The sequence below is a fragment of the Lepidochelys kempii genome, chromosome 13 (genome assembly GCF_965140265.1).
Source record: "Lepidochelys kempii isolate rLepKem1 chromosome 13, rLepKem1.hap2, whole genome shotgun sequence".
Taxonomy (NCBI): Eukaryota; Metazoa; Chordata; order Testudines; family Cheloniidae; genus Lepidochelys; species Lepidochelys kempii.
The window spans coordinates 3,676,361-3,699,202 of record NC_133268.1 but is presented as its reverse complement, the minus strand read 5'-3'; the positions used below and the strand labels follow the sequence as shown (position 1 = coordinate 3,699,202).

Below are 22,842 nucleotides of genomic sequence, written 5' to 3'. Positions count from 1 at the left end.
TTTTCATTCATGTGGTTAGGCAGACAGCTGCAGTGATAGTGGAAAGGGCACTGTAAAAATAAAAGAAATAGTATTTTTCAATTCACTTAATACAAGTACTATAGTGCAATCTCTTTATCATGAAAGTTGAACTTACAAATGTACAACTGTGTACAAAAAATAACTGCATTCAAAAATAAAACAATGTAAAACTTTAGAGCCTACAAGTCTACTCAGTCCTACTTCTTGTTCAGCCAATTGCTCAGACAAAGAAGTTTGTTTACATTTGTTTACATTTACATTTGTTTACATTTTACTGCCTTCTTGTTTAAAATCTCACCTGAAAGTGAGAGCAGATGTTCACATGGCACTGCTATAGCTGGTGTTGCAAGATATTTACGTATCAGATGCGCTAGCAATTCATATGTACCTTTATGTTTCAACCACCATTCCAGTGAACATGCATTCATGCTGATGATGGGTTCTGCTTGATAACAATCCAAAGCAGTGTGCACTGATGCATGTTCCTTTTCATCATCTGAGTCAGATGCCACCAGCAGAAGGTTGCTGGTAAGACTGGAGGTACACGGAAAGCGAAAGAGAGCACTCTCTTAGCAACTCCTTGTATTGTTTTGGCTTGAGCTGTTGCTGTGAGAGCCTTTCTTTCATGAATACTTAGTTTAACCACCAAAATCTTGGTGGGGTGGGAGAAGAGCACTTATTTAAGGTTGAAAAAGTGGGGCATGTTTAGGAACGAGAAGAATGAGGGGGTCTTGAAATATGTGAAAGGTTGTCATAGATAGGATGGTGATCAGTTGTTCTCCATGTCCCTGGAAAAATCATGGAGCAGGTCCTCAAGGAATCAATTTTGAAGCACTTAGAGGAGAGGAAAGTGATCAGGAACAGTCAGCATGGATTCACCAAAGGCAAGTCATGCCTGACTAATCTAATTGCCTTCTATGACGAGATAACTGGCTCTGTGGATGAGGGGAAAGCAGTGGACGTGTTGTTCCTTGACTTTAGCAAAGCTTTTGACATGGTCTCCCACAGTATTCTTGCCAGTAAGTTAAAGAAGTATGGGCTGGATGAATGGACTATAAGGTGGATAGAAAGCTGGCTAGATTGTCGGGCTCAACGGGTAGTGATCAATGGCTCCATGTCTAGTTGGCAGCCGGTATCAAGCGGAGTGCCCCAAGGGTCGGTCCTGGGGCCGGTTTTATTCAATATCTTCATTAATGATCTGGAGGATGGTGTGGATTGCACCCTCAGCAAGTTTGCAGGTGACACTAAACTGGGAGGAGAGGTAGGTACGTTGGAGGGTAGGGATAGGATACAGAGGGCCCTAGACAAATTAGAGGATTGGGCCAAAAGAAATCTGATGAGGTTCAACAAGGACAAGTGCAGAGTTCTGCATTGAGAATGGAAGAATCCCATGCACCTCTGCAGACTAGGGACCGAATGGCTCTGCAGCAGTTCTGCAGAAAAGAACCTAGGGGTTACAGTGGACGAGAAGCTGGATTTGAGTCAACAGTGTGCCCTTGTTGCCAAGAAGGCCAGTGGCATTTTGGGATGTATAGGTACGGGCATTGCCAGCAGATGGAGGGATGTGATCGTTCCCCTCTATTTGACACTGGTGAGGCCTCATCTGGAGTACTGTGTCCAGTTTTGGGCCCCACAGTACAAGAAGGATGTGGAAAAATTGGAAAGAGTCCAGCAGAGGGCAACAGAAATGATTAGGGGACTGGAACACATGACTTATGAGGAGAGGCTGAAGGAACTGGGATTGTTTAGTCTGCGGAAGAGAAGAATGAGGGGGATTTGATAGCTGCTTTCAACTACCTGAAAGGGGGTTCCAAAGAGAATGGATCTAGACTGTTCTCAGTGGTAGCAGATGACAGAACGAGGAGTAATGGTCTCAAGTTGCACTGGGGGAAGTTTAGGTTGGATATTAGGAAAAACTTTTTCACTAGGAGGGTGGTGAAACACTGGAATGCATTACCTAGGGAGGTGGTGGAATCTCCTTCCTTAGATATTTTTAAGGTCAGGCTTGAGAAAGCCCTGGCTGGCATGATTTAGTTGGGGATTGGTCCTGCTTTGAGCAGGAGGTTGGACTAGATGACCTCCTGAGGTCCCTTCCAACCCTGATATTCTATGATTCTATGTCCGTTGAGGGAAGGGCAAGAAGTAATCAGCTGAGTTTGCAGCAAGAGAAACTTAGATTAGATATTAGGAAAAACTTTCCTACTATAAGGATGGTTAATCACTGGACCAGGTTACCTAGACAAGTTGTGGAATCCCTGTCATTTTGAGGTTTTTAAAAACAAGTTAGACAGACGCCTGTCGGGAATAGTCTAGGCATACTTAATCCGGCCTGAGTGTTGGGGGATGGATTAGATGACTACTTGAGGTCCCTTCCAACCCTACATTATGATTCTAACAACTCTAAGTTCTCCTTTTGTAGTTGTTTTATAATTCAGTATCTTCAGCATTGGGTGGGCCATTGTAGTGGTTGATCTCTGGATTGTACAGTAGCTAGAGCATAGGGTCTCTGGCCAATATTGGGAGGGTGAATAGGGTGGAATGAGGTCTCCATCCATAGTGGGATGATGGGTGCAGGTTGCTGAATGGTTAGCAGGTGGACATGTGAGATGCACTAATGCACTAGTGGAAGGTGCTCAGATACTATGGTGATAAGCATAGTATAAGAACCGAAAGTTGTGGTCCCTGGGAAAGCATGGAATAAAAGGTTGTCTAGTCATAAATAGCAATAGGCTCTGTTACAATTTGAAACCCAATGTAAAGAGTTTCCTTTGAGACAGTGGTGTGCTTTTTCTGTGTCTTGACAGTTAGTTGGGAAAGTTTGGCTGGGAATAATAAGGCAGAGATAAAGCCGATTTAGAAATTTTGGCTGCAAATTCTCTTACTTTCATATGTGATTTGTTAGTGGTGTTAGCTAGCAACTAAAGGCTCTAGCCGAGAGCAGGGCTTCATTGTGGTAGGTGCTGTACATGCATAGTAAGAGACATTTCCTACCCTGAAGAACTTCCATTTGAAGTAGACAAGACAGACAAATGTGGGAGAAAAGAAGTACAGTCCCCATTTTACAGATGTACAGCTCTTTGAAGATTTGAGCCTGAGTTGTAACTGTGTCTGATCTGAAGCTGAAAATAAAAACTGGCCTCCCACCTCAGTGTTTGGAAGTGGCACCAACTGGTAGAAAAAACTATTTGCCCATTTGCTTGACTAAATTCCTGTTGTGGCTCACAGCTCAGATTGCCATGGCCTCTACTGCCCTTTAGGAAGCAAGCCTATAGCTGACTGTAGTGCTCTTCCCAAAGTGCCATATGGGGCATAACTGGTAGTGTTGACAAGGAAGCTGAAGCAGGGAATAATTCTTTCTCATCTTCATATTGGTCAGCCAGTACACCCAGGATTTTTAAATGTAGGTCAGAGCAGATCTGCAGCTTGTCCTTGAGGGAGGGGACATGCAACATAATTTTCTTTTGTTAAAATAACACACTTGGTTGGTTTCAGAGTAACAGCCGTGTTAGTCTGTATTCGCAAAAAGAAAAGGAGTACTTGTGGCACCTTAGAGACTAACCAATTTATTTGAGCATGAGCTTTCGTGAGCTACAGCTCACTTCATTGGATGCAACACTTGGTTGGGAAGAAGAAGTGGCGGGAGGGGAAAGACCCAAGGCAACTTCTGTTTTGTTTTGTTTGGCAAACAACTTGAGGGTCAGGTTATTCTTGTAAGGAGCTTTAAACTGTCTTAGCCTCTCCCCTGCTCTGCTTTTCTGTAGGATGAGTGGAGTATAAAACTGAGGCTCCAGTCTGCAACAAACACCATGTGTGTGGACCCCTGTTTCTGGGCTGAGCTCTGCTGACTTCTTTGGGCCCCACCTGAGCATAGGGGTCCATTTGTAGAAAAGAGTGCCTTAATTTTGGAAAGCCGGGCTCTGGGTAAAGACACAAGTCACTGTCAAAGAAAGAAGAATGAATGGGTAAAATAAAGGTTCAAGAGAAGCCAGGAGATTATAGAAGGCGTAGAACAGGAGTACAGAGAGCCTGAGGAGACAGCAGGCAGAGGCTGGATCTGCTGGGCCTGGAGCTGTTCAGGAGCAGCCCTGCTCCCTGTGTGCTGCAGAGCCATGCCCAGGCTGACTACTTGCCCCGAGCTGGCAGCTGATGATTCATCAGAGCTCTATGGTTCTTACGCAAGAGGGGATTCCAGGCCTTGCTCTAGGGGCAGGGCTTGGGCTTCTCCGCATTATAAAGTGACTGGGTATGTGACCAGGAAGGCAGAGACAGCTAGGGCAGCAGCTGTGAGCACCAATGCTCAGACTGGTAAGGAGGGGAAAGGCAAGCCGTTGGCTCCCTGTGTGCAGCGTGGGAGCAATAGAAATAGTGTGTGTGTGTGTAATTTAGTATAGCATAGTGTAGATGTGGAGAAGAGGGGGCGGTTGGGAGAGAGCATGCTAAATAAGTAGGGCTTCTTTCAGGGGTTTCCTGTTTTGTCACTTAATCTTTTGCAATTGAATCTCTGATCCCAGAATCCAAACTATCTGCAACAGTCTGTTTTGCACCTGGAGAAAGTAGTTCCAGAGGTGTTTAAGATGACATCCTTAAGTGTGGTGTCACTGTGGTTTGTGTTTTTTAAAAGGCATGATGAGGTTCCACATTTAGTATGTCAAATATTGCTTACTTCACAAGTAAATAATTATTTTTCTCCGCTAATTGTCAGCCTTTCAGGCTCAGGTTGGTATCTGAAAGTCATGCTGTATTCTTTCTGGCTCTTGCATTTCACTAGTGATAAGCTTTCTAAAGGGCAAGTGCTGCTCTCACTTACAGTTATCATAGAATCATAGGACTAGAAGGGACCTCGAGAGGTCATTAGTCCAGTCCCCTGCACTCATGGCAGGACTAAGTATTATCTAGACCAGTGGTTCTCAAAGCCAGTCCCCCTTTTGTTCAGGGAAAGCCCCTGGCGGGCCGGACTGGTTTGTTTACCTGCCGCGTCCGCAGGTTCGGCCAATCGCGGCTCCCACTGGCCACGGTTCGCCGCTCCAGGCCAATGGGGGCTGCGGGAAGTGGCACAGGCCAAGGGACATGCTGGCCGCCCTTCCCGCAGCCCCCATTGGCCTGGAGTGGCGAACCACTTTGAGAACCACTGATCTACACCATCCCTGACCAGTGTTTGTCCAACCTGCTATTAAAAAACCCCAATGATGGAGATTCCACAACCTCCCTAGGCAATTTATTTCAGTGCTTAACCACCCTGACAGTTAGGAAGTTTTTCCTAATGTCCAACCTAAACTGCCCTTGCTGCAATTTAAGCCCATTGCTTCTTGTCCTATCCTCAGAGGTTAAGAAGAACAATTCTTCTCCCTTCTCCTTGTAACAACCTTTTATGTACTTGAAAACTGTTATCATGTCCCCTCTCAGTCTTCTCTTCTCCAGACTAAACAAACCCAGTTTTTTCAATCTTCCCTTATAGGTCATGTTTTCTAGACCTTGAATCATTTTTGTTGCTTTTCTCTGGACTTTCTCCAAATCTTTCCTGAAATGTGGCACCCAGAACTCGACACAATACTCCAGTTGAGGCCTAATCAGCGTGGTGTAGACTGGAAGAAGTACTTCTCCTGTCTTGCTTACAATACTCCTGCTAATACATCCCAGAATGATGTTTGCTTTTTTTGCAACAGGATTACATTGTTGACTTATATTTAGCTTGTGATCCACTATGACCCTCAGATCCCTTTCCGCAGTACTCCTACCTAGGCAGTCGTTTCCCATTTTGTATGTGTGCAACTGATTGTTTCTTCCTAAGTGGAGTCCTTTGCATTTGTCCTTATTGAATTTCATCCTATTTTCTTAAGACCACTTCTCTAGTTTGTCCAGATCATTTTGAATTTTAATCCTATCCTTCAAAGCACTTGCAACCCCTTCCAGCTTGGTATGCAGCACTCTTGTGGGTTTGCACAAGTGTAAACTATAGTGTAATTTTAAGCCTGTAGAGTTACACACATGACCCTACAATTGGAACTTAGTTAATAGTTTTTTCGTGGTACATGAACCAGAAATATCCAAGTTTACTCTCTCAAACTGAAGTTATTGGTTCTGCAGGGATGATTGTTGTAATAACTTTGGTAAGTAAAGTGAGACTCTATGCACCAAAGGAGCAGATCCACTGAGTATGAATATGCCATTTTCGCAAAGCCAGATTTCAGAGTAGAACTGAACTTTGAATGGTAAATAGTACCATTAATAAATCACTTCTGCAGTGCAGTCTACCATAATACCAAGATATACCATGTATAATAATGTGAACAGACTTTCTAACAAAGAGCACTGCAGTGCAGAATAATGAAAGTGTTAAGCAGTGTGTAGGTGCTCAACATAATCTTGTCTATATCAGTGAAACTAACAGAGGGATTCCCTGTGGTGATACATTTAGTAGGGCAGAGAAGTTTTCTGATTCTTCAGAGGGTCCTTTTTCCCCCTTCAATCAACAGCAGCTAGGAAGCAAGCCAGTAATGAGAAAGCAAGAGCTAGCTGAGACAATTGTGCCTTTAAAGGGACACCATCAACATTAAAATCAGAACTGTAAAAATATTTTTTTCTCTTAAATTTGTTACTGATCCCTTAGAAACACTGACTTGAAAACAGTTTTCTCTGTCACTTTATGCTTTCCGATTCTGCAAAGTTTTGTTTTGGGCTAAAACTTCTGGGAATGGAAGGAATTTCATTTACATCCTGGAGCTGACTGCTTTCCGTGAATCAGTGTACAGAAATCACTATGACCTCCAGAAACCTGAAGGCACTCTCTTCTGCTCCTTACAGGAATACCGTGAGACAGATTTTGGAATCACCAAGGACAATGGGGCCCTGACTTGGTGGGACTCTAGATGCTACCGCAGTATAAATGTTAAATGATAATAACTAATAATAATAAAGGAATCTTCTGGGAGTGTACCAGAGAAGGAGGATGTGCAAGTGTTAACAGTGGAGAAACCTTAGGCAGGAGCAGAGATGGACTGGAGACCTAGGGCTTTTGAGGCTGGCATAAGGAAGTTAGGAGCTGTGGTGACTGGATAGTGGGCAAGCTTCAAGGGGAGAGGGGAAGAGAGAGGGTAAAGTTGCTCACAACAGGCAGTGAAAAGTGTAGTGTGTAAAAGTTTTAAGCACATTAAAATAGGAAACAAAGTTTTAAACATAATTTCACTGACATTCACACAAGACATTAAGTAACAAGAAAAGAGAGACATTATAGATTGAGGGTATATTCCAAACAGAGTAGCAAGGGTTGTTGTTTTGAAACACTTTTAGTGCCACTAAAGAGGATTCTGGGGTATCTTTGCTTGAAGTTGCTAGCACTTTGAAGCCAACTCCTAATTGATAGAATTAGGAAAATGCTTCCTTCGCCCACAACAAAGTAATCATTATGAAGATTCTTGCACTTTACTTTAAAGCATCTGGTACTGGCTACTGTCAGAGACAGGATACTGAGCTGGAATGACCATTGGTTTGACCTGGTATAACAATTCCTATGTTCTGAAGTGCCATGGATGCGGGCAAAGAGGATGCTGGGCTGTATCAGAGCCCTGAAGACTATGACTGCTGCAACTCAATAACAGTCCAGATGGGAGCAGGAGATGACATGCATCAACCTCGCTCCCCATTGTAAAATAGATGTGGGGAGGAAGGAATAACAACAGGGAAGAGCCTCAGATTACAAAACGCAGTCCAATTGTCACAAGGCATACAATGCTCAGACAATAGCTTGCTGATCAATAGTTCTTTAGTGTCAGGAGTAGCTAGCCAGTTGAAGATATCCTGTGGTGAATAGTTACATTAATAAATACCAATGACGGGGCAGACTCTACTGTTTGAATGTTTTTTCCCAGGGTGCCATTTTATGGGGCCAAAAGAATGCAAGGTCTGGCCTCTCCTGTTTCACTTTATGAACGTAGGCAGTACTGGGAGAAGTTCAGCTACCATGTAATTTTGTTGTCTCAAATGGCTTCTGAAGTAGCAACCACACAACAGCAACAAAGCCTATTAAAATCCTACACCCAATACTAAGGTATTTGGGTTCCTATGCATAGACCTGGTACGTTTTCCAATATCTCATCTTATGGTTCTTATATTCTTCACTTAAACTGTTTTCAAGATGGAACCAGTGGGATGGGAATTACTAATATTTTATTTCGGATGCAGGATATACCTGTGAAATCCTTGAGAAGGCCTTGGTCCTGTTCTGTATTGGTTCTTCTCTTTCTAGCCATTTTTACTAGTGAGAATCTTCTCATGTATCACATTTTTGGTCTTTCTTTTTTTGACAGGAAACCAGTTCACGGAGGGACCTCTCCACGCAGCTGGTGATCTTTGTGTTCTCCTGCCTAACCATGGCAACCCCAGATGTGAGCGTTCACATGGAGGAGGTGGTCGTGGTAACGACACCTGACAATGTGGTTGATGGCAGTGGTGTGGAAGAAGTGAAAACTGTGCTAGTGACCACAAACTTGTCTCAACATGGGTAAGAAATGGTTTCACCATATGCAATAGAAGTGACATGGAGGTTGGGGCTTTAATATTCAACCCAAGCAGACATCAAATACCTGTGAAATACAGGGTTCAGAGTAGGAGTGAGAATCAGTCCCTTATGATCCTGCCTGTGCTGTGGTTGTTTGACTTGTTCCTTGACAAGGGAGGACCAAGATTTCCCCCACCACCTTGGATACCATGCTAACCAAGTAGAGTTAGATTAATAATCCCCATATTCCCTTCCTGATTATCTGTGGCCAAGTATATGTAGCCAGAAAAACAGGGTTTACCAACAGCTGTTAAATTTTGGAGTGGCCAAGTTGGGTTAAAACTAGGCTTTAGCTGGATGTCTTGTCTACACTGTAATTTTTACTATGTTGAAGGAACTTCTGTTACAACACTGACATTGTTAAAACATGGTTTGGTTTTGTAGCATACACTGTTCCCAAATAGGGTTTAACCATATTCTGCTACAATCCTGGATTTTGGCTGACCTGACATGAGCCTCAGGGCCATGGTAAAAATCACTTTGGTTTTATCTACCTTGCAGGCCCAAGCCATGTTGTATCTGGGTCAGGGGACAACCAAATTGCCTGATATTGTAGGAATTGCTGCAAAGACTAAACTAGGCTTCTGCTTGAGCTAATGCTTTGATTTTTTGAGTTTGGTTGGTCTTATCCATACATGCTGTACTAAACTGTATTATAGCTTGGTTCTGGTACAGTAGAGTTTAATCACTGTTGTTAAGCTCTTTCATTTTTGTAGCACAGATGGAGACTATAGCGAGGTTTCAAAACACAGTTCTTGGTTGAGGGGAGTGTGATGCATTCATGTCCACACTGGCCATGGAAACTGTTAGTTGTTGGAATGTCTTAAACTGTAATGCAGACAGGCCCTGAAGCAAAGGGGGATATCTCCTCCCAAACATTCAAGATGGACAAATGGCTTTAAATTAAAGCAAAAAAAGTTAAAGTAAATATTGTTGTTTTCCTTGGGTGAGTGGGGAAAGAATACAGGGTACAGCACTCTCCTCTCCATGAAATCATGTGAGGAGATCCTTTTGCAATCCCACACTCTCACCTCCCAGCATTTTGCTGACATCAAATAGGTGTCACAGTGTCCCTTTTCATATTAAGAACAGTGCAGAGGACTCCAGTGGGTTTTCTCCTTGAATCACCCTTATGCTTACTTGCTAAGACATACAAAGTAATAAGGTAGGGAGAGGGGGCCTTCTCTTGAGCAGCAGTTAATTGACCACTAGTTCCATCTGCTGTGGTCCATCTGCTGTGGAAACATTATATGTTTGCTGAGTCTTTTACTCTTCTTTTTCTACTACAGTATCATTACTACAGTATCATTACCATATATTTTAGAGATGGAAAAGACATGCTAGGTTATCCCTAGAGAGGAAGCTGGGAGGTTTTATGGTTAAGGCACTTGAATGGGACAAGGGAGATCTGGGCTAAATTCTTAGCTGTGCCCAGACTGCCTGTGTGATTGTGGGTAAGACACTTAGTCTTTCTGAACCTTAGTTCATCATCTGTGAAATGGGGATAATAGCACTTTCCTACCCCTCACAGATACTGAGGATAAATTTGATAATGTTCACCGGGGCTGAAGGTCATATAAATACCTAGACAGAGCCAGTCTCCTTGCTAGTGCAGGATTCTTTTTTTTTTTTTTTTTTTTAAACATGTAGGCATCCATGTGTGTACTGAGTTTTACATCTTTTTTACTTTGTTTTTCCTCTTCTTTTTCTTTTTTCAGGTCAGCAAATGTCTGTTAAATGCAATTAATAATCATTTCCAGTAAACAAAATGGTTGAAACAAAAATTAAATAACTATAGGTAGCTCTAAATGATCCTATGCTGATCTAATTTTAAAAAAACTGGAAATTGATTGAAATAACACAGTGTACCAGCTACCTTGGATTAATACCGTTGTCCCTCTAAGCATAATGCACTAACAAAACCTGCAACTGGAATACTTAACTCTCTCTTATTCAAAATTTGCATCAACAGGGTGTGCATTTGCATAGATTTGTATTAAGTTAAGGCCATAATTCACTGTAGTGCTGGACATAGAGGCAGGATTATATTTCTAATGAAGTGAAGAGTCTATTAGATGCTGAAGTCCTTTATGTATCAGTGCTTCAGCTATAGTATAGGTAGACCATGCTGAGATAACTGGATTAGCTTCTGAGAGTCTGATGCTGCATTCCTTGCACATTCCAAATTCCCATTGACTTCATTTATCCTTGAGGTAATTGGAAATACAGTCCCCATGCCATCTTATTCCTAAACTCCTCAAACACAGATCACACAGTGTCCTGCTGGTTTGCGTGTATTTTAGTAGTAGGAACCACCATCCCCTCTGGTGTGAGCTGAAGTCTTCTAAACCAGGGGTGGCCAACCTGAGCCGGAGAAGGAGCCAGAATTTACCAATGTATATTGCCGAAGAGCCACACTAATACATCAGCAGTCCCCCCATCAGCGCCCCACTTCAAACATGTAGTTCATAAGTAAAAGGATGCTGCTTCTAATTTTCATCCCTACAAACTCATCTTGGAGAGAGTCACTGTGCTCTTTCGATCTCCTGCATCATTGCAACCAATAGGACCTCAATGGCATCTGTGCAACTCCTCTGTCTTCAAATTATGCACTCAGTGACATCTTCATAAGCCTGCTATCTTCAGTGGGACTCTTCAGCTGTAATGATTGGAATTATTGGTAATTCTGTTTAATACTCAAACTAGAATAGAATCCACAGCTCGTTCTATGTTAGAGTAGAAAAGCAGTACAAACCGTTTTTGGACACGAAGCAGATATGTGCACAAATCCTAAGGAAAATGTCTTTTAAATGAAAAAGTACCTTTTTAAAGTGGTCACTTTTCAGAGATGTGCACATTAAGGTGGACATGAATCAGTTGGGAGTGAAAACAGGTGACTAAATCAGTGTTTTATTCACTGAACCGTGTGCCCATGTCAGGAAATTGATCCACAACTGTTTTCATATTGTGATATAGCAAAATCTTTTGTTCGCAATGTGTATTTTTGGGTCCAGGATTTTAGCAGCATTCTGCAGAGACCTTCTTTCTGTAATTTTCAGCAGCGCCAGGGTAATTACTAATAGGCCCTTAGCAAAAACACTACCGAGATATAGAACAGAGTTGTGCTTCTCAAAATCCTACGTAACAGTGAACTTGGAATGGCTGTAAAATGTAGTTTTTTCTCATGTTTGAAATCAGTTTTTAAGTTGATACTCTAGATACTGTACTGCCTGGTTTGTGTTCATTCCTTATTTTCCTAGACTTTCCTAGATTTTCCTAGATTGGCTAACTCTTTGTGTTCACAAAATGAAAATGGCCTGTTTATACACAGAAGTCCTAAGTAGTGAAGGGCTGTTCATGTTATTTGGTTGAATTTTCCTTGGCACTTCCCTGGCTTATACCCAGAGCATGTATACATGTTGGTGCTTCCAGAGCTTCTGGATTTTCAGCAGGCAGGAAATTCATTTTCATATTTACAATGAAATTGGCTCCAAACAGATTTCTTTGACCAAAACAATCTCTTTTTTGAAATAGATTGGGAAGTCTGCTGCCATTTACTGTTTTTTCCTCCTCTGGTTTATGGCTCCTTCTGGGGAGAAGCTTGAATGATCCTGTCTGATGAAATGTGAGCAGCGGCTGCCTCCCACAGCTTTGTCATGACAACCACCTAATGCAAATACTTGTTTGGTGGTGGGACACGCTGTTGTAACTGGAGAAACTTATTTGAGTACTCTCCCATCCCACCCACCTCTGTCTGCTGAGGTACACAACTGTCCTGCATCTGCACAGGGGAACAGAAACGGGGGTTGGGGGGGGAGAAAGGGGTGTGGCGAAGCAGAGAAGGAAAATTGGTATATTCCATTTCAAGTGCCTTTTTTCTTCCAGTTAAACCTCTGGGGAAAATATCATTTTATAGGCGCCTCAACAGTGTCCTGAGTTATTGTCTCAAAGACTGTTGAAGGTTATTAGAGGTTGGGATTTAAGATGCAGCTGGATTAGTTTTCCCTGCCAAAAGTAATCGCTAAAAGTAATAGAAGGTATAGAACCTGACTCTTCTCTAGCATACGCTGGTTTTTGTTCCTAATTTACACCCATGTGAGAGAGATCTGAATGAGGCCCGTGGTGTACTGGTGTTCTGTATGTAAGAGATAGATCTGTCTCTCTTTTGCAACCACCACAAGGCAGGTCCAACTAAAATGGTACTTTGGCTGTTCCCCTAGATAAATTTAACAAATTGCTGGGAAGGAATCCTGTGGCAAACTTGAATTATTGAATTACAATTATTCCTTTCTTCCCTGGTGTTAGACTCTTACTCCTCGAACAGTCTTCCCTGTATGTGTCAGCTCAGCATCTGCAGTTCTGACTCTGCAGGTTTGCAGGCCTGCCATATGCCTAGCAAGACTTCAGAAAAGCACAGCACTACCTAGGAAGTGAAATGTATATGTGGGTGAGGCTTGGAGCATGACTTGACTTAAAACGATCCTTCATGCTGAACATACATGTGACAGTCCGATACAGACAGAATAAGCATGTTCTGCAGCAGGTCATCGTCAAAATTATTTGGGCCAGTGAATTGTTGATGTAGGTTGTCAGGGATTGAGTTGGGTGAATAATTTGTGGGGTGTGTGCACCTCCTTTATAAGTGGTCAGGCCACTCTCCTACAAATGTGCGAGACCCAAGTTCCATTCCCCACTTTACCTGATGTGAACAAGAGATTTGAACCTGGGTCTCCCTCAGCAGGTAAGTGGCCTAACCACTGAGCTATAGAATATTCTGATGTGGGGCTCTTTCCTGTTGAAGCTATTCCACTGAGTATAAATAATTAAATAGTCATAGGGCCAGAGAAAGACTGAGTGACTCTATTGCCTGGTGGTTAGGGCACTCACCTGGGAGTGAGTTCATATCCAGTTCATGACATGACCAGGTTCATGTCATAAGAGATGCCATACTGGGTCAGACAATGGTCCATCTTGTCTAGTATCTTGTCTCTGACAGTAGCCTGTAGCAGAGCTTCAGAGGGAGAGTACAGAACAGGGCAATTATGGAGCAATTCATCCCTCTCCTCCACTCCTGCTTAGGGTCACTCTGAGCACCAGGTTGTCTCCCTGACCATTTTGGCTAATAGCCTTTGATGGACCCATTCTCCATGATGTTATCCAGTTTTTTTGAACCCTGTTATACTTTTGGCCATCACAACATCCCATGTCAATAAGTTCCACAGGCTAGTTGTACATTGTGTCAAAAAGTATTTCCTCTTTTTTCTGTATTGACATACTCCCCCTATTAATTTCATCCGGTGACAACTGGTTTTTGTATTGTGGGAAAGGGTAAATAACACTTCCCTTTTCACTCTTTCCACACCATTCATGGTTTTCTAGAGCTCTGCGTATCCGCCCTTAGTAATCCCTTTTCTAAGGTGCACAGCCTTAATCTTTTTAGTTTCTCCTTGTATGCAAGTCATTCCTTATCCTGGATCATCTTTGTTGCCCTTCTTCATTTCCATTATATCCTTTCTTAAATGGGGAGACCAGAGCTGGACACAGTATTCAGGAACCATGTATTTATATAGTGGCATTATTACATTTTTTTCCTCCTTTTCTATCTGTTTCCTAATAGTTCCTGACCTACTGTTAGCCTTTTTGACTGCTGCTGCACACTGAGTGGAAGTTTTCAGAAAACTATCCACATTGAGTCCAAGATCTGTTCCTTGGGTAGTAAAAGCTAATTTAGAACCCACCATTCAATATGTGTAGTTGGGATCATTTTTTCCAATGTGCATTTATCAATGTTGAATTTAATCATTTTGTTGCCCAGTCACCCAGTTTTTTGAGATCTTTCTGTAACTCCTTGCAGTCTGCTTTTGGCCTTAACTATCTTGAATAATTTTTTACTGTCTGTAAACTTTGCCACTTCACTGTTCCTCCCCCCTTTTCCAAATCATTAATGAATATGTTGAACAGCACAGGTCCCAGTTACAGATCCCTAAGGGGAGGACCCCACTGTTCAGCTCTCTCCATTCCTACCCGTTGTGTCCTGTCTTTCAACCAGTTCATGAGAGGACTTTCCCTCTTATCCAGTGGCTGCTTAATTTGCTTTAAGAGCCTTTGGTGAGGGACCTTGTCAAAGGCTTTCTGAAAATCCAGGTACATCCTAGCTTACCCATATCCAAATGCTTGTTGATTCCCTCAAAGAATTCTAATAGATTGGTGAAGCATGATTTCCCTTTACAAAAGCTGTGTTGACTGTTTCCCCAGTAAATCGTGTTTATCTATGTGTCTATGATAATTCTGGGTTTTTGTTTTTTAAAAAGTTTCTGCCAATTTGTCAGTACTGAAGTTAGGTTTACCAGCCTGTAATTTCCAGGATCTTCTCTGGAGTCCATTTTAAAAATCAGCATTATGTTAGCTACCTTCTAGTCATTTGGTAGAGGAGCTGATTTCAGTCATAGGTTACATACTACACTTAGTTCTGCAATTTCATATTTGAGTTCCTTCAGAACTCTTGGGTGAATACCATCTGATGGTGACTTATTACTGTTTAATTTAACAGTTTGTTCTAAAACCTCCTCTATTGACACATCAGTTTGGGACAGTACTGCAGATTTGTCCCCCCAAAAGATTACCTCTGATGAGAGTATCTCCCCCACATGCTTGGCAGTGAAGACCGATGCAAATAATTCATTTTGCTTCTCTACAATGACCTTGTCTTCCTTAAGTAGTGCTCTTTTTAACACGTTTGTCATCTAGTGGTTGCACTGCCTGTTTGGTAGGCTTCCTGCTTCTTATGTACTGTTAGCTTTTGCATCTTTAGCAAGTTGCTTCTCAAATTATTTCTTGGCCTGCCGTATTATACTTTTACAACTTACTAGCCAGAGTTTGTGTTCCTTCCTATTTTCTTCATTAGGATTTGATGACCAAATTTTAAATGATGCATTTTTGCATCTAATGGCTTCCATTGCTCTTTTGTTTAGCCTTGGTGGCATTATTTTGTTCTTCCTGCTGTCTTTTTTGATTTGGGGTATACTTTTAATCTGAGCCTCTCTTGTGGTGTTTTTAAGTAGTCTCCATGCTGCATGCAGGTATTTGACCCTTGTGACTGCTCTTTTTAATTTCTACCTAACTAGCATCGTCATTTTTGTGTAGTTCCCTACTCCATTGACTAATTATTTATACACAGTGGAACAGCTTCAACAGGAGAGATTGAGAGACCCGTGTATCAGAATATCCTATTTCCTCCTCTCCAGTGCTGTTACTTATCCAAAGCAGGAACTCTGAAATCCTAGGAGTTTTCATCTACCTCATGATTCTGAGATGCCTCCCACACAAGATCCCCTATCTCCACATTATAGCTGCCCCTGATCTGTGTGAACAAGATACTAGTCCTGTGGCTGGAAGGGAGAGCAATTTCTTGACACTTCTTGACAATTTCTTGCATCCGATGAAGTGAGCTGTGGCTCACGAAAGCTTATGCTCAAATAAATTGGTTAGTCTCTAAGGTGCCACAAGTACTCCTTTTCTTTTTGCGAATACAGACTAACACGGCTGCTACTCTGAAACCTGATTCTTGACACTGTAGCTCTACCCTACAGTCATCTGCTGAAAAGTCAGAAGGGAAAAACCGGTAGCTCCTGAACTTGACTTTCCTGTGTACCCTAGCACTGTCTTATGTAATCAGCCAATGAATCATTGAGTCAGTCAATCAGTCACTTCAGTCCCGCCCTCCTCCCCCTCTTTATCAGAGCAGGCCAGACTTTAGATTTACATCCTCCATAAACTCCTGCTTAGCACACCCAGTTTATACAGAGTGAAACTGCTGAAGTGTCAGGAAATTTGTTAACTATTATTTCCTCTTTCTCCCTTCCCCACCTCAGGACTTCAGAGAGGTGGAGAGAATGTACTGCGCTAATTACACTGGGCCTGTTTGCCAGAAAATCCAAATGCAGGTCTTTAAAATCCAGTAGAGATGGCTATGCAGACAGATAGCCAGAGATGTTCTCTATCAAGTGGCCAGTATGCCCTTGCTTTCTTGCATGGGAATCTTCTGTGAAAAATTAACACATATAGCATCAGTGTTCTGTGCTAGCTAAGATTGCAACAGCATCCCCTGAGTGTAAAGAAGAAATATTTACAGTCCAAAGTAGCCTAAATATATTTCACATTTGTGTATATTTTTAAAATTTCTTCTCTTTAAATAGTCTATTTTGCATGTACTCTGCAGATTAAGCTGCTGCAAGCCAGGAACTAACTGGGAGGATAGGGAAGCCATGCAGAGCCAGTTGTTTGTCTCTCCTTCCATTAGCAAGCACTGAAAGATGGGGAGAGCCACTAGTACAAGGCAGGAAGTAGAGGAACACTTTGATATAGTGTCTTTAATTAGCTGTCTGCCTATGGCTGCAGTGGCTTATACTATATGTATAGGTTTCAGAGTAGCAGTTGTTAGTCTGTATCCACAAAAAGAAAAGGAGGACTTGTGGCACCTTAGAGACTAACAAAATTTATTTGAGCATAAGCTTTCATGAGCTACAGCTCACTTCATCGGATGCCAGGCAGCCTGAACTATGGGGTACACAGAGATGCTATAAAATGCACATCTGTATTCATGGGTTGGTTTGGTTTGTTCACAGATCTTTAGTAAAACATTTTCAGTTGCAAAAAAGAAACAAGGGAGAAGTTAGGCCTGGTTTACACTACAGAGTTTTGTCAACAAAAGTGATGTCGATACTCAAAAATTGCTATAATAAAAATCTGTATGTCAGGTTCACACTTGCTCCCTGTGTCGGCAGAGCGTATCCACAGTTTGGGCACTATCATCGACAATATGAGCAATGCACTGTGGGTACCTATCGCACAGTCCAGCTCAACACCTTCTGCTGCTAGGTGTTGTGGGAAGGCAGAGCAGATCGCGGCGCATCTTGGGACCTGGCTCAATATCCCATGATGCATTGCTTTCTGCCCCAGCATTCCATAGGCTTCCAGCTTTCTTTCACAGCATTTTTCAACGGCCCTTGTTTGCTGTGCACCCCAGCATCTTTGTGAGAGGAGATAGATCCTGCACTGCTCTCCTATGCTCTGATAACTGTCATGAAGACATCGCGAAGGCAGCGCAGTTAATCATGAAGTTCCTAACTGAAGAAGACTCCCAGTTGCCTGACATGCTGTGTGACATGCAACTTTAGATTGCTTTGGCTTTCACAGAACAGCTGCAGAGGGTGAACCGTCGCTTTTTGGGCTCAGAAAACAAGCACTGAATGGTGGGATCATATCGTCATGCATGTCTGGGATGACGAGCAGTGGCTACAGAACTTTTGGCTGCGGAAAGCCAACTTCCTGGAACTGTGCGCGGAGCTCGCCCCAGCACTATGGTACAAGGACACCAGATTGAGACCTGCCCTATTGGTAAAGAAGTGCATGGCAATCGCTGTGTGGAAGCTGGCGACTCCAGACTGCTACTGGTCGGTTGTGAATCAATTTGGAGTCAGGAAGTCAACCGTTGGGGCTGTGTTAATGCAAGTGTATAGGGCAATTAATCGCATCCTGCTACAAAGGACCATGACTCTGGTAAATGTATGTGAAATAGTGGATGGCTTTGCAGAAATGGGTTTCCCTAACTGGACAGGCAATAAATGACACACGTATTCCAATTTTGGCATCAGACCACTTTGTGATGGAGTACATCAATAGGAAGGGGTATTTCTCCATGGTGTTGCAGGCCCTTGTGGATCACCGTGGGCGTTTTGCTGATATCAACGTGTGGTGGTCCGGGAAGGTGCAGAACGTACACAACTTCAAGAACATTGGCCTGTATAAAAAGCTATAAGCGGGGACTTTCTTTCCAGACCAGAAGATTATAGTGGGGGATGGTTAATGCTCATAGTGATCCTGGGAGACCTGGCCTACCTCTTACAGAGGGATGAAACCTTACAGGGGGATCTGGACAGCAGCAAGGAGCAGTTCAACCACAGGCTGAGTAGGTGCTGGATGACAGTGGAATGTGCCTTTGGCAGATTAAAGGCGCGCTGGCGATGCCTTTATGGTAGGTTAGACCTCAATAAGGATAATATTCCCATGGTCATAGCCGCGTGTTGTACATTGCATAATTTTTGTGAAGCTAAGGGTGAAAGGTTTGCTGGGGGTGGAGTGTTGAGGCAGACCACTTGGCTGTTGATTTTGAGCAGCCAGATACCATGGCTATCAGAGGGGCCCAGAGTGGGGCAATTCAAATCAGAGAGGCTTTGAGGCAACGCTTTCAAATGAGAACCAGTAATGTATATCTCTGTGATTGGTGCTGCAGTGTTACATTACATGTAGTTTTCCTGAGAAGCAATGGTGACATTTGGGGCTTTACATTCCAGTAAGCAAATGATTACAGTGCCTGTGTATTGGTAGTGCCTACTATCTCAATTTGTAGGAAACAAATAAAGATGAGTTACTGTTCAAAAACTTTGCTTTTAATAAACAAGAAACAACACACAAACACACAGAAAGGGGCTTGGTGGGAAAGGAGGTACCAGGGAAAGGCAGACTTTCAGAGCTGTGTGTATGTCCAGGTATCATTTTGAAAGTTGTCCAAGGAGGTGGAGTGAAGGGGAAACAGAGACCTCTCAGAAAGGACTGTGCGGGCAGAGTTTGTGGGGACATGTAAACAAGTTCTGAACGTGCTGTAGGGGAGGGTGGGCATGCATCTGCTCAGTCTGCAGCATTATTAGGGACTTCAGCATCTGTGTTTGCTCCTCCATGACTTTAATCATCTGCTCAGTAACATCCTTTACAAACTCCTGATTTTATTTTCTGTCCTCCCTTTCCACTTCCCTCCATGCCTTGCGTTCCCTTTTCTTTGCATTGGAGAAGTGCAGTACCTCCTGGAACATGTCGTCTTTGCTCCGTCTTGGGCGCTTTCTTATCTGGTGGAGACGCTCGGCCGGTATGTGTGGGGTGTTCCTGAAGGCCACATCTGCCAAAGCACAAGGAACAATGCACAGAAGCATGATTGTTAAGTTCACGCACAGCATTGAAACATTTCAGTAAAATACACCTCTGGTAACTTTACAGTAACTTTCTCACTGACCCTTGGCAAGCACATATCTTGGCAAACACCCAAAGCATGGTGAATGTTGGCTGGGGGGCACTCTACATGGGGAAAAGAGCGCTCCGCAAGGGTTGCGGTGCAGCACTCTGCAAGGGTTGCAATGCAGCCAACTAGGGAAAAAATTCAAAATTCTCTCCCACTTTTCCACAGGTGAGGGTCATTGTAGCAGATATGTCATTCCTGAGGGTAAGCAGGGAAGAGAGGGTACATCTACTACACGCTTGTGGCTTCCACCCTGGTCCCTATGCTGCTTGCCTGCGTGCCACTTTGGTCCCTGCATAAGTGATTGATTGCCAAATGACGCGGGAAAGTTTCCTACAATGGGGGAAGGAACAAAGCTACCAAGGAACTTTCAGCAGAGGATTGCCGAGTACTTCCAGGAATCTTTCCTAGAGATCTCTCTGCGGAATTCCTGTGAAAGCTCAGTGTGCATCAACTTCCTGTTCTGCCGTAATGATTAGCTGCATGGGGAAATGTCCAGCACACAGAAACACAGCCAGCCTCCCACATTTCTTAACCCTGAACCCACCTCTGCACTACAGAAACCAAAGCCACTTACCAGGCGTCTCCTCTCCTGCTTCTTGCTTACCGGAGAGCAACTGCTGAGACTGGCTAGACAACTCCAGAGTGCTGAACAGTTCCTGGATGCCTGCCCCACCGGGCAACCCTGCCGGGAGCGCCACATCATCATCTAACTCCACCTCTTCATCAATGACTTTGTCTTCTAGGCTAGGTTCTCTTTCCGCTGCCTCCGTTCCCTCCAAAGTAGCCATAGGGCTCTTGGCGGTGGAGGTGGGGTCGCAACCGATGATAGTATACAGCTCCTTATAGAACTGGCAGGTCTTAGGTGCAGCACCGGAGCGACGATTTGCCTCCCTCGCCTTATAGTATACCTGCCTCAGCTCCTTTATCTTGGCTTTGCACTGCAGCTTGTGGATCATATCCCTTTTTACACAAGCCTTGACAGATCTGCCTGTAAGTATCAAAATTCCTACATCTCAAGTACAGCTGGGACTGCCCAGCCTCCTCTCCCCATATACTGATCAGATCCAGCAGCTCTGCAGTGGTCCAAGTGGGAGAGCATTTGCTGCGATAACCCGCCATGGTTCCATGGAAAGATGCGATGAGACCTCTCCACTGCGAGCCAACGAGAAATGGAATTTCAATAATTCCCGGGGCTTCTAATGCGGAGGGGCAGGGTTGTTTACCTGGCTGCAGGGCAGTTGAGTTCAAACCGGTGACCAGAGCAGTCAGATTGAGCATTGTGGGACACCTCCTGGAGGCCAAGTAGAGTGATAAAATCAAGCATGGTGTCTACACTGGCACTTCGTCAACAAAAATTTTGCACAAAAAGCCTTATTTCTCTCGTCTGGGTGTTTTTTATTTTGTCAACGAAACAGCATTTTTGCCGACAAAAGTTGCGTTGCATTGTGTACGTGTTCACTGGTTTGTCGACAAAAGCTGCCTTTTCTCAACAAAACTCTGTAGTTAGACAAGGCCTAAGTATCCAGTAGAAAGAATTAAACATGTCCCTGCAATTCTCCAGTGATGCATGAGCAAACTGAAACCTAGCAGGGGCTCTGACTTCCATCATCACAGCAAGTGCAGGTATTCCAGGCATGGAGAGCAAGGTATTAAGCTGAGGCTAGCAACTCCTACTTTGATTTCTGCTCTAAGTGACTGGGAGGAATGGGGAGGGACAGCAATGACATGAGCTACTCTGTAGGTCTTTAGATTTATCCCCAAATACCAATGTGCATTGTAAGATAATTTCTGCACATCACCCATGTGCATGCTGTGTTCTGAAATCATAACTGTCAGATTTGTTTTAGCCCTTTTTTCTTAAAGCACGATGTACGAGTATTCCCTTTCCAACATGCGCGCACACACGTCATTCTCTTCCAGTCCTATCTTCACCATGTTTAACAATCAGGCCATAGTTTAACTAATTTGTGTGTCAGGACATGGCAAGAAGAGGGGTGGCCCCACTTGTGAGATCCAGGTGGAACACTTTAGTTAGAAGCCCAGCATCTCCTGCCTCCTCCTCCACCGGCTAGGTGGGATTTCTACCAGGGTGCTGACCCCAGTTCCTGCTTGGAGGTGCTGTCTTACATATCAATGTCTGGTTAGTGGCTAAAATGAAAGATATGCCTTCCTCTTACTGTTGGAGTAAAGAGGAGCTTCCTGGTTTTTTGCTCCTCCAGAGCCTTTTTGTTGTTGCAAGCAGGGCAGGTCTTACTACTCCTTCCTCAGGTCTCCATTTCCTGGATCCTCCTACCCTGTGAGTAATTATAGTTCCTGTCTCTGCTGCTGCATAAACCATTCCCCAGCAGCGTCAGTGTGACACTGACATGGCCCTTGACAGTTGCACAGCAAGTTTTTGAAAACAAGAAGTGAAACTGGCCAGAGTTTTATTTATTTCTCTCTGAAGTATGGCCAAAGTTACTGAGCAGCAGCAGAGGCACTGGAGCTGTCTGGGTCCTGACTCAGGAAGCGGCACTGCCTTGGTTTGCATTTGGTTCTCATTTGCAGAATTATCTTGAAACCATAAGGTCTAGAAACTTAATTTAAAACAAATTTTGCAGAAATTCATGGTTTGGGGTCCCTATGTTCACTGGGTGTATGGATTCATGCCCTTTCATATTGTCAACATGGACAGGATCAAACTCCATTCAATCCACGTTTAGAGTCCTTCTAGCCTCACTCTCCCCCTGGGATAAAACACATTACACAGTAATACATAATACATAATACAGTAATTGGACATAATTTGCTCTCATTCATCAGCTGGCAGACCTAGTTATGACCCAGACAACCATGTTTAAAACATGCTTAAGCACGGTTTTCCAGAACGTGGTTAAAAGTCTTGTGTAGATGGGGCCTCTATATGTTTGTTTTGCCCTTTCTCCTTTTCCCATTCAGTATGAACTGCTAGCTTTTAACATTGAGCAAGTTCATTGGGGTACAATTACATGCCAAATATCTATACATCAATTCAGAATGATCAGCTCCTCTAGGTGCTGATCACACTGGATACTTTTGACATGCCACACCATGCTGCTGCCACATTTTTCAAACATCGCCAAGATTCACTCAAGTTCAGAAACAAAGGTAATATAATCCTGTTTCCAGGCAATCTGTTAATTTTTCCTCTTTGTTTTGCCTTACCTATATTGGGGGG

The 22,842-nt window shown here is 43.4% G+C and overlaps 1 protein-coding gene across 7 annotated transcripts in view; it reads left to right on the top strand.

Annotated features, from left to right (window-relative positions):
• GMEB2 (glucocorticoid modulatory element binding protein 2) overlaps nucleotides 1–22,842 on the top strand; it is a 43,570-nt gene that overhangs the window by 1,851 nt on the left and 18,877 nt on the right. For 3 of the 7 annotated variants that reach the window (XM_073308883.1, XM_073308880.1, XM_073308882.1), the window contains exons 1-2: nucleotides 8,436–8,518; nucleotides 10,294–11,255. Coding sequence is in view for 3 of the 7 variants with exons in the window: in XM_073308877.1 (XP_073164978.1) it covers nucleotides 8,388–8,518 (131 nt within the window). In the remaining 4 variants the exon portion in view is untranslated. Of the gene's footprint in view, nucleotides 1–6,856; nucleotides 6,876–8,324; nucleotides 8,519–10,293; nucleotides 11,256–12,109; nucleotides 12,201–12,246; nucleotides 22,773–22,842 lie in introns of those variants that run through there. The other 4 variants (XM_073308884.1, XM_073308877.1, XM_073308878.1 and 1 more) reach the window with 4 other exon arrangements.